This window comes from Coregonus lavaretus (assembly GCF_964263955.1).
Source record: "Coregonus lavaretus genome assembly, chromosome: 28".
NCBI lineage: Eukaryota > Metazoa > Chordata > Actinopteri > Salmoniformes > Salmonidae > Coregonus > Coregonus lavaretus.
This window is the reverse complement of record NC_140015.1, coordinates 24,816,261-24,828,440: the sequence shown is the minus strand read 5'-3', so window position 1 is coordinate 24,828,440 and position 12,180 is coordinate 24,816,261. Positions and strand designations below refer to the sequence as shown.

The 12,180-nt window shown below is 44.7% G+C and overlaps 1 protein-coding gene across 1 annotated transcript; it reads right to left on the bottom strand.

The window, feature by feature from the left end:
• Positions 1–3,441: 3,441 nt before the first annotated feature.
• LOC311104518 (DDB1- and CUL4-associated factor 7-like) lies at positions 3,442–11,890 on the bottom strand. The gene is made up of 7 exons (XM_084146378.1): positions 11,073–11,890; positions 10,608–10,766; positions 7,156–7,267; positions 6,223–6,341; positions 5,193–5,402; positions 4,965–5,082; positions 3,442–4,864 (listed from the first exon to the last, which is right to left on the bottom strand). Exons 1-7 carry the CDS (start codon positions 11,208–11,210, stop codon positions 4,692–4,694), a joined length of 1,029 nt encoding a protein of 342 aa, XP_084002504.1. The 5' UTR covers positions 11,211–11,890; the 3' UTR covers positions 3,442–4,691.
• Between the last annotated feature and the right edge of the window lie 290 nt (positions 11,891–12,180).

Here is a 12,180-nt window from a genome sequence, read left to right as displayed (position 1 = left end):
GGACACCTGCAAGTCGAACATCTTATTCCAAAATCATGGGCATTAATGTGGAGTTGGTCCTTCCTTTGCTGCTATAACAGCCTCCATTCTTCTGGGAAGGCTTTCCACTAGATGTTGGAACATTGCTGCGGGGACTTGCTTCCATTCAGCCACAAGAGCATTAGTGAGGTCGGGCACTGATGTTGGGCGATTAGGCCTGGCTCGCAGTCGGTGTTCAAATTCATCCCAAAGGTGTTTGATGGGGTTGAGGTCAGGGTTCTGTGCAGGCCAGTCAAGTTCTTCCACACCGTTCTCGACAAACCATTTCTGTATGGACCTCGCTTTGTGCATGGGGGCATTGTCATGCTGAAACAGGAAAGGGCCTTCCCCAAACTGTTGTAAGCACAGAATCGTCTAGAATGTCATTGAATGCTGTAGAGTTAAGATTTCCCTTCACTGGAACTAAGGGGCCTAGCCCGAACCATGAAAAACAGCCCCAGTTGACACTATGCATGGGGGCAGGTACTGTTCTCCTGGCATCCGCCAAACCCAGACTCGTCCGTCGGACTAACAGATGGTGAAGCGTGATTCATCACTCCAGAGAACGTGTTTCCACTGCTCCAGAGTCCAATGGTGGCAAACTTTACACCACTCCTGTTGACGCTTGGCATTGCGCACGATGAACTTAGGCTTGTGTGTGGCTCCTCGACCACGGAAACCCATTTCATGAAGCTCCCAACTAACAGTTATTGTGCTGACGTTGCTTCCAGAGGCAGTTTGGAACTCGGTATTGAGTGTTACAACCGAGGACAGAGGAGTCTTCACGCGCTACGCACTTCAGCACTCGGCGGTCCTGATCTGTGAGCTTGTGTGGCCTACCACGTCGAGGCTGAGCCGTTGTTGCTCCTAGACGTTTCCACTTCACAATAACAGCACTTACAGTTGACCAGGGCAGAAATTTGCCGAACTGACTTGTTGGAAAGGTGGCATCCTATGACGGTGCCATGTAGAAAGTCACTGAGCTCTTCAGTAAGGCCATTCTACTGCCAATGTTTGTCTATGGAGATTGCATGGCTGTGTTCTTGATTTTATACACCTGTCAGTAACGGTGTGGCTGAAATAGCAGAATCCACTAATACTGAAATTGTGAACATTATGATAGTGCCCTTTTAGTGTAAGAAATGTTGGTGGGATGGAGTTTTGGCTTGCCTGGCGACATCACCAGGCATTAAATTAGTTAATAGACCAATATGAGAATTCCAAACCTCTCTTCCAATAACAGCTAGTTTTCAGCAGGTTGACATTTCTCATGAATCTTGCACTGAAGGCAGAACTGAGCGATTTCTGCTAGATGGGCCAGTTGCAAAGTCAAAATTGGCTATATCGTACAAATCCCTGAAAACTAAATTAGCTTTTTGGTCTTAATTTAAGGTTAGGCATTAGGGTTAGCAATGTGGTTAAGGTTAGGTTTAAAATCAGATGTTATGACTTTGTGGTTGTGTCAGAGCTAGTGACCACTCTGTATAGCTGTCCCAGGCCAACATTTATGACAATAAATGCCAACCTGACAGTTTTCAGTTTTCCCATCCAAGACAGAAATTGCTCTTTGCTAAGAAGCTATTTTTGTTTCTTTTTGACCATTTTAATTGAAAACAATCACAGTAAGGTACTTACAGTGAGGGAAAAAAGTATTTGATCCCCTGCTGATTTTGTACGTTTGCCCACTGACAAAGAAATGATCAGTCTATAATTTTAATGGTAGGTTTATTTGAACAGTGAGAGACAGAATAACAACAACAAAATCCAGAAAAACACATGTCAAATTTGTTTTTTATTGATTTGCATTTTAATGAGGGAAATAAGTATTTGACCCCCTCTCAGTCAGAAAGATTTCTGGCTCCCAGGTGTCTTTTATACAGGTAACGAGCTGAGATTAGGAGCACACTCTTAAAGGGAGTGCTCCTAATCTCAGTTTGAATACCTGTATAAAAGACACCTGTCCACAGAAGCAATCAATCAATCAGATTCCAAACTCTCCACCATGGCCAGGACCAAAGAGCTCTCCAAGGATGTCAGGGACAAGATTGTAGACCTACACAAGGCTGGAATGGGCTACAAGACCATCGCCAAGCGGCTTGGTGAGAAGGTGACAACAGTTGGTGCGATTATTCGCAAATGGAAGAAACACAAAAGAACTGTCAATCTCCCTCGGCCTGGGGCTCCATGCAAGATCTCACCTCGTGGAGTTGCAATGATCATGAGAACGGTGAGGAATCAGCCCAGAACTACACGGGAGGATCTTGTCAATGATCTCAAGGCAGCTGAGACCATAATCACCAAGAAAACAATTGGTAACACACTACGCTGTGAAGGACTGAAATCCTGCAGCGCCCGCAAGGTCCCCCTGCTCAAGAAAGCACATATACAGGCCCGCCTGAAGTTTGCCAATGAACATCTGAATGATTCAGAGGAGAACTGGGTGAAAGTGTTGTGGTCAGATGAGACACAAATCGAGCTCTTTGGCATCAACTCAACTTGCCTTGTTTGGAGGAGGAGGAATGCTGCCTATGACCCCAAGAACACCATCCCCACCGTCAAACATGGAGGTGGAAACATTATGCTTTGGGGGTGTTTTTCTGTTAAGGGGACAGGACAACTTCACCGCATCAAAGGGACGATGGACAGGGCCATGTACCGTCAAATCTTGGGTGAGAACCTCCTTCCCTCAGCCAGGGTATTGAAAATGGGTTGTGGATGGGTATTCCAGCATGACAATGACCCAAAACACACGGCCAAGGCAACAAAGGAGTGGCTCAAGAAGAAGCACATTAAGGTCCTGGAGTGGCCTAGCCAGTCTCCAGACCTTAATCCCATAGCAAATCTGTGGAGGGAGCTGAAGGTTCGAGTTGCCAAACGTCTGCCTCGAAACCTTAATGACTTGGAGAAGATCTGCAAAGAGGAGTGGAACAAAATCCCTCCTGAGATGTGTGCAAACCTGGTGGCCAACTACAAGAAACATCTGACCTCTGTGATTGCCAACAAGGGTTTTGCCACCAAGTAGTAAGTCATGTTTTGCAGAGGGACTTATTTCCCTCATTAAAATGCAAATCAATGTATAACATTTTTGACGTTATTCTGTCTCTCACTGTTCAAATAAACCTACCATTAAAATTATAGACGGATCATGTCTTTGTCAGTGGGCAAACGTACAAAATCAACAGGGGATCAAATACTTTTTCCCCTCACTGTAATTGTTACCCAGAAATGATTTAATATTGAGATCAAAACAGCTGTATTGGACCTTTAAGAACACTGCAGAGAAATGTAATGTTAGGAGCTGACAGAGAACCATACCTGCTCCATCTGCACATTTTAGTGACATTGTGCCACCTAAATAAATAATGACATCCTGACCTATCAGTGTGTTCAGTGATGCAAATAATGACACTGACAACTACGAAAGACGTGAAGGAATATTTATTAGTTAGAGCAAATTTGGTAATATAAACTTTTATGAAAAAAGCTACATGTAGATTTGCCTTATCAATATCTTGGTTCATATATTTATAAGTATGTACATTTCCCCTTGTACAAACATGCTAAAAGGGGGTTGACCTTCGAGTACAGAGAACAATAAAAAGATAGTGAGACACAAGAAGAGGGGGGAAAAAAGGTTTCACTCTCCTTCAGTACTAGGCTAAACTTATTTGTTTCACACATTCTTGAATAGGAACTGCAGTTGTTCCAAGCAACTCAACTCAAAATGAAGAAAACGTTATGGTCTTGCCCAAAGGGGCTGCTGGCAAAGTATCCGAACTGTGAGACATTCATTGTGTTGAACACAGGAGGCTGCCGGAACAGAGCACATGGAATGGCATCAAACACATGGAAACCATGTGTTTGATACCATTCCACTGATTCCACTCCAGGCATTAGAACGAGCCCGTCCTCCCCAATTAAGGTGCCACCAACCTCCTGTGGTGTTGAATCAATATAACACTTCAGTCACTTCACTACATGTCAGATTATCACAGTATAATCATGGAAGTGATCTGGTACCAGCAAACCATTTTTAAAATACTTGTCTCATTAAAATAATTATTAGGCCTTAAAATTAGCCTTATGGTTTCAAATTCAGAAGTCTACAACTGGATTTAAACCAGTTCAGAAAGACACCCAGATTACCCTAAATTACATTTTCTGACAGTGAGTGTCATTTTAAATCCACTTTCCTGACCCTAAATATGTTGTTATATGTCACTCCAAAACATCTTCATATTAATCTCATAGCTGGCTGGATAAAACAACAGGTTAAACACACTCAAGAGGCAGTGTTCAGTTGGAACTGCACTCCATAATGAATTGACCATCTAGAATTGTTGAACCTACTGAAAGCACTGATGCATTTTGGCGCTGTACAGACACTGATGACTACCAAAACGATAAATAAATAGAGGACAACATACTCCTTTTGACACAGGGATTAGTCATATCAAAAACAGAGTAAACCAGGACATTATGGAGTGGAACAAAGGACACTCCAAGAGTCAAAGAGTTCACACCGTCTCCCATACGCACATCAATCAGCCAGGAGAGAGCAGTGGGTTGAGGCAGTCCTGCAAGATTTACTTCCACTCAAAAAAACAAGTCCAAGTTCCGAATACACACATTGTCCTCATCCTCCACATCAACTCCTCAGGTGAAGGTTGGCTTTAGACCCGCAGGATCTCCAGGCAGTTGTTGTAGCCGATGGCGATCCAGTCAGGCTGGGTGGAGGCCCACTGGACGTTGTTGATCTCTCCTTCGGCCGTGTAGGCCAGAATAGGGTCCTCGATGGCCCTGGGCATTTGCTGGATGTCCCATATCAGCGCCTGGTGGTCGTCGGCTGAGGACGGAGGAAAGACAATACATTATTATTACACTGACGTAAGGGAGAATGAGGACTGAGGAAAGGTGAGCTGGTAAAGGAGCTGTTTGTGCCTTACCTGCAGTGCAGATGTGACAGGAGGAGTGGGGAGCCCAGGCGATGCCGTTGACACAGGCCCGGTGGTTGTTGAGGCGGGCCACCGGCGTGCAGGGAACACGCACGTCCAGAATCACAACCTGAGACACACAGCACAGGAGAGAGACAACACATTAAATAGAGATAAGGAGAGGGAATGGACAATACCAAACTGAAAGAGGAATGAGAAAGGAGAGTAAAATAGACTGACCTCCATGCCGTCCATAGCCATGGTGGCCAGGTAGTTGGGGTCCTGTTTGTTCCAGCAGAGGCGCAGTAGGGGGTGGTGCTGGGGGTCTTCATAGATAATGGTGCTGTGCTCCAGGTGCCGCAGGTCAAACATGCGTACTGAGCCGTCTGCTCCGACCGACGCAAACATGTCCCGACCACCGCCTGCGCGGCTGAACGCGATGTCATACACCTAGATACAGAGAACAACACCAACATACAGAGTTATTAAACTGGTACACCCACGGACACACATTCAGACTTCAATGACCTCAGGACCAGGGGTTGGAACGGAAATGATTTTCCAATCGTTCCATTCCGAACAGAACCCCTATTTATTTTGTTCCATTCCAGTGGTCCGACTAGCATAATAAAGTTCTGAACTGGTTCGAACCCCCAAAAAAGGTATGGTTCATATATCTCCTTTTCGTAAAATGTCTAAGCCGTAAAATAACGTTTTTACATTAAGCTCATTAATTTGTTTCACCTATTAGTGCAGATGGAGCAGCTTGCTGTGTATGCGCAAGCTAGTTGTTTACATGTTTAATTGGTCATTTAAGTGCAGCCACGAGATAAGACAATTTCATGGGTGGGGAGAGAGCGAAAGAGCGGGCTTGGCTTGAAGCGCTAAACATCATGATGTGAATTGGGATGTGATTAGGCTATTACTAGAATCCTGCAAGAATCATAACTTCACTGAATTACATAATTAAATATTAGACATTAGGAATATTTTTGGAACAAAAAATAACATTATTAACCGGTTCTCAAGATTTGGAAATAAGGATTCTATTACGGAACACTAGAGATCACTTTCTTTCCCAGGTCTGTTTACGTTCCTACATTCCCCCCCATTTTTTTCGGTTTTCGGTTCTGCTCCTTGAACCGGTTCTAACCCCTGCTCACAACAACTAGCCTTTACTTACTCATTCATACAGTCTCAAACATGCACATTCATACAAGCAAACTAAACTTCAAGGCAAGGCTTATATTCCCCCTCAGCCCTCACACACCTCTTTGTCATGAGCAATGAGCTGGGTCTTGACATGGCCTGATACGAGGTTGACTCTGCCCAGCACCTGGCCAGTCTCCAACCCCCAGATAGTACAGGTGGTGTCAATGCTGGAGGTGCCTGTAGTGGACAGATCAGAAACAGCCGGCGCTTATTAGAGACAAGCTTATTTTATACCCAGGCATCTATTTCCTTTATGCAGACAGCTCAATAAAATGTTGAAAATACTACCAGTATAAACATTATAATAACAAATCCATTGCAGATCAGACTTGCAAAGGCTGCCTATCATATAACCCCCATTTCACGCTTTAGCCCCATGAATTTGATGCCATGGCTAGCAACGATGACAGAATAAATAAATAAAACGTTTTTAATGGAAGACTGTGGGAATATCAGAGCTGTGTCCATGGTAACCTTGTAAACAATTTATTTAGACTCAGCATTTATTTGAAACAGGCGTTTATTTGCTGAAATATTTGCCAATGACCGGCTTAACATTTAAGTCATTTAGCAGACTATTAAAAGGGACAGGCAGCTATTTGAGATTGCATTTAATTGTTTTACTCTGACAAACCAATAGGCTATATGCTAGAGCTGGGCGATAAACACAAAAATCAATGTCACAATAAATTGACTAAATGATCACGATAACGTGAACGACAAGTTTATAACATTAATGTGCACCACAGTTATTTTGTTTATCTTACCCTTAAAACTACTACTTTGAATGTTGTAGCTATCAATTGTCGAATTAACAATCACCCATATTAGCAAACTTATTTAATTTGAAACTTCACATTTCTCTACTAGGACCCTATAGGTTATTTACTGTAATGAAAAGAAAAGCAAAATGTCCACGATAAGTGGTCGGTGTGGATTATTTTCAGTTTATTGTCCCAGCTCTACTATATGCATATGCCCCATCTCTTACCCAGTAGATTAGGATCCACTTCATTCCAGTCAAACGAGGTGAGTGGGGCACAGAAGTCAGAGTTCTTGTTGTTATTCAGCAAACATTCCAGACGCGTCTCTGTGTCACTGACCTAAGGGGTAAGATTTAACAAGCCATGCATGAGATGCTATACAACTACTTAGAAAAGAAGAGTCCCCCCTGGGCAAGTAACTGAGCTAGAGTGCAACTCCAGATGCAGCAAGAGGGAGGAGGGATACAATAGTTAGAATAGGGCGCAGGCCAGGCAGCGCCCAACATATGACATTTATTATCACCTCGTATTGGACGAATAATTTTTCTTCAACGAGGCGGCCGCAAAGGATATCCTACAGACACCAGACAAGGCCCAAATCCCCGTCATTCGCATGAGGAAGAGACGGAGATATCGTGGACTTAGGTCGGGGTGCCTTGTAAGGATCCGACGACGAGCGAGTAAACTGCCGCTCCCATCAATCCTATTAGCCAATCTTCAATCATTGGAAAATAAATTGGATGACCTAAGATTACGGTTATCCTACCAACGGGACATTAAAAACTGTAATATCTTATGTTTCACCGAGTCGTGGCTGAACGACGACATGGATAACATACAGCTAGCGGGCAATACGCTACATCGGCAGGATAGAACGGCTGACTCCGGTAAGACAAGGGGTGGCGGTCTGTGTATATTTGTAAACAACAGCTGGTGCACAAAATCAAATACTAAGGAAGTCTCGAGGTTTTGCTCGCCTGAGGTAGAGTAACTTATGATAAGCTGTAGACCACACTATTTACCAAGAGAGTTTGTGTCTATATTTTTCATAGCTGTCCATTTACCACCACAAACCAATGCTGGCATTAAGATTGCACTGAATGAGCTGTATAAGGCCATAAGTCAACAGGAAAACGCTCATCCAGAGGCAGCGCTCCTAGTGGCCGGGGACTTTAATGCAGGGAAACTTAAATCCGTTCTACCTAATTTCTACCAGCATGTTAAATGTGCAACCAGAGGGAAAAAAAAAAACTCTTGACCACCTTTACTCCACACACAGAGACACATACAAAGCTCTCCCTTGCCCTCCATTTGGCAAATCTGACCATAACTCTATCCTCCTGATTCCTGCTTATAATAAAAAACTAAAGCAGGAAGCACCAGTGACTCGGTTAATAAAAAAGTGGTCAGATGACGCAAATGCTAAGCTACAGGACTGTTTTGCTAGCACAGACTGGAACATGTTCCGGGATTCTTCAGATAGCATTGAGGAGTACACCACATCAGTCACTGGCTTCATCAATAAGTGCATTGATGATGTCGTCCCCACAGTGACCGTACGTACATACCCCAACCAGAAGCCATGGATTACAGGAAACATCCACACTGAGCTAAAGGGTAGAGCTTCCGCTTTCAAGGAGCGGGACTCTAACCCGGGCGCTTATAAGAAATCCCGCTATGCCCTCCGACGAACCATCAAACAGGCAAAGAGTCAATACAGAACTAAGATTGAATCGTACTACAGCGGCTCTGACGCTCGTCGGATGTGGCAGGGCTTAAACTATTACAGACTACAAAGGGAAGCACAGCCGCGAGCTTCCCAGTGACACAAGCCTACCAGACGAGCTAAACCACTTCTATGCTCGCGTCGAGGCAAGCAACACTGAAGCATGCATGAGAGCACCAGCTGTTCCGGATGACTATGTGATCACGCTCTCCGTAGCCGATGTGAGTAAGACTTTTAAGCAGGTCAACATTCACAAGGCCGCAGGGCCAGACGGATTACCAGGACGTGTACTCCGAGCATGTGCTGACCAACTGGCAAGTGTCTTCACTGACATTTTCAACATGTCCCTGACTGAGTCTGTAATACCAACATGTTTCAAGCAGACCACCATAGTCCCCGTGCCCAAGGACACTAAGATAACCTGCCTAAATGACTACTGACCCGTAGCACTGACGTCTGTAGCCATGAAGTGCTTTGAAAGGCTGCTCATGGCTCACATCAACACCATTATCCCAGAAACCCTAGACCCACTCCAATTTGCATACCGCCCCAACAGATCCACAGATGATGCAATCTCTATTGCACTCCACACTGCCCTTTCCCACCTGGACAAGAGGAACACCTACGTGAGAATGCTATTCATTGACTACAGCTCAGCATTCAACACCATAATGCCCTCAAAGCTCATCACTAAGCTAAGGATCCTGGGACTAAACACCTCCCTCTGCAACTGGATCCTGGACTTCCTGACGGGCCACCCCCAGGTGGTAAGGGTAGGTAACAACACATCTGCCACACTGATCCTCAACACGGGGGCCCCTCAGGGGTGCGTGCTCAGTCCCCTCCTGTACTCCCTGTTCACCCATGACTGCATGGCCAGGCACGACTCCAACACCATCATTAAGTTTGCCGACGACACAACAGTGGTAGGCCTGATCACCGACAACGATGAGACAGCCTATAGGGAGGACACAACAACCTCTCCCTCAACGTGACCAAGACAAAGGAGATGATTGTGGACTACAGGGAAAAAAAGAGGCCTGAGCACGCCCCCATTCTCATCGACGGGGCTGTAGTGGAACAGGTTGAGAGCTTCAAGTTCCTTGGTGTCCACATCAACGAACTATCATGGTCCAAACACACCAAGACAGTCGTGAAGAGGGCACGACAAAGCCTATTCCCCCTCAGGAGACTGAAAAGATTTGGCATGGGTCCTCAGATCCTCAAAAAATTATACAGCTGCACCATCGAGAGCATCCTGACTGGTTGCATCACCGCCTGGTATGGCAACTGCTTGGCCTCCGACCGCAAGGCACTACAGAGGGTAGTGTGTACGGCCCAGTACATCACTGGGGCCAAGCTTCCTGCCATCCAGGACCTCTATACCAGGCGGTGTCAGAGGAAGGCCCTCAAAATTGTCAAAGACTCCAGCCACCCTAGTCATAGACTGTTCTCTCTGCTACCACACGGCAAGTGGTACCGGAGTGCCAAGTCTAGGTCCAAAAGACTTCTCAACAGCTTCTACCCTCAAGCCATAAGACTCCTGAACAGCTAATCATGGCTACCCGAACTATTTGCACTGCCCCCCCCACCCCATCTTTTTACGCTGCTGCTACTCTGTTAATTATTTATGCATAGTCACTTTAACTCTACCCACATGTACATATTACTTCAACTACCTCAACTAGCCGGTGCCCCCGCACATTGACTCTGCACCGGTACCCCCCTGTATATATAGCCTCCCTACTGTTATTTTATTTTACTTCTGCTCTTTTTTTCTCAACACTTTTTTGTTGTTGTTTTATTTTACTTTTTTATTAAAAAGGTCTGTAAGTAAGCATTTCACTGTAATGTCTGCACCTGTTGTATTCGGCGCATGTGGCCAATAAAATTTGATTTGATTTGATGTTTACGTATGATTTAGTATCAAGGAGGCTGTGGGTGCATGCATACCCTCCAGATGCGCAGGTAGTCCCCGCTAGTGGCAAGCAGGTCTGGATAAACACCCTTGCTGTCCGGGATCCACATGATCTTGGTGGTGGGGTAGGGGTGGTCAAAGGTGTTCCTGCAGATGAACTCTGAACTCTCCTCCTCCAGACCCACAATCTGCACCTGAAGACAAACAACAATCATTAAATCAGAAACCGCTCTTGATATACTATTTAATAAGTAACAAATTACTCAGAGCTTAAACACACTTCATACAGTTTTTAGTCACTTTTTGGTAATGTTCATTCTCTGTGGGTGAGATCTTACAACATAGAAGCGAAGATCTGTTCTGGGTTCTGTTCATACCCAAGATCTGTTCTGGGTGGCCCACATCACAGCATTGTGGGATTCACGGTGGTCCCAACTAATTCGTTATGGTCCAGCACTAGGACTCGTTAACAAAAATGTACAGTTCATCTTCTCACTCACCTTATTGTTATATTCTTCAACGAAACTTCCAAGGGCCAGGCGAAAGCGCTTGTCGGGACGAACACTCCAGTTCATTGCATACACCGTCCATGGCGCTTCGTATTTGTAGATCTCTTTTCGCTTACCGTGGAGCGACATAGCTCAATAAACGAGATCTTATATAAAATCCTTAGCTATAAAAAATATATATATAAACAACTGTTTCCTTGGAACAAAATATACCCCAAGGCTCGTTAAAGACTTTCCGAATTGAAGATTTGAACAGTTCAAATGACAAAGGCTGTCAAACGACAGCTAGCTAGCTAACTGTCGTTAGTTATGGATGCTACACCTGCCCAGCTAACGTCATTAGCTAGCTAGTAGCGCGTTGTACAGCGTGATATCTATCTATGTCGGACAACGAAGCTTAAGCTTCGAGGCACTACAGTCTGCATTTGCTATTCGTTTGATTTTGAAGATCCGGATGAGTGAGCCTGCTTTTCGAATTGGGTCCCCTGCTAGCTTTGACCCGACTCCGACTTCAACAACACTGCTGCCGTAACCACAAAGAGGGGTAGGGGGATCACTCTCCTCGAATCTCCTCTCATCGAAGAAAATGTCGGCGGTGTGACGCTAGCTAGCTCATATCAAGGTAGTGTGGTGCACCCGATTAGTCTACAATCACTCCATTAAAAGGTGGAAATCATCATACCAACCACACCATTCTGAAAATATGCTAAAATAATGTTTTACTATTTTAACAGTGTAACCGAAGATTTTTTATAACTAACCCAAGAAAGACAACAGCCTGTCGTTTCCAACGGGAACAAATGAGTTATAGTGGGCAGAGCCAAGCACAAGCAAGCGAGATCCTATTGGCGTGTTGTGGCAAATATTTGCATGTTTCGTTTCGGGAACGCCTACTCTGTGCAATGCGCGTGTGCAATACCTAAATTCGCCATTGCACTCCTTCTAAACAACGCGGAAAGTCTACAAAACTTAGTCCACTCTGTTCATAACTGACTATAGTTTTAAGAACAGAAAACTGTATTGAGATCAAATGTTTCATCGATGAGAAAATGTGCATAATGTTGGCAAAATCTATCTCGTTCCATCTTCTCCCACTGCC

Coding starts and splice junctions, on each gene's coding strand:
- LOC311104518 (XM_084146378.1), bottom strand. CDS start 11,210: ATGTCGCTCCACGGTAAGCGAAAAGAGATCTACAAATACGAAGCGCCA. Junction 10,767..11,072: donor TTGAAGAATATAACAATAAG/GTGAGTGAGAAG, acceptor GTTTGTCTTCAG/GTGCAGATTGTGGGTCTGGA. Junction 5,403..6,222: donor TCATTGCTCATGACAAAGAG/GTGTGTGAGGGC, acceptor CTCTGTATCTAG/GTGTATGACATCGCGTTCAG.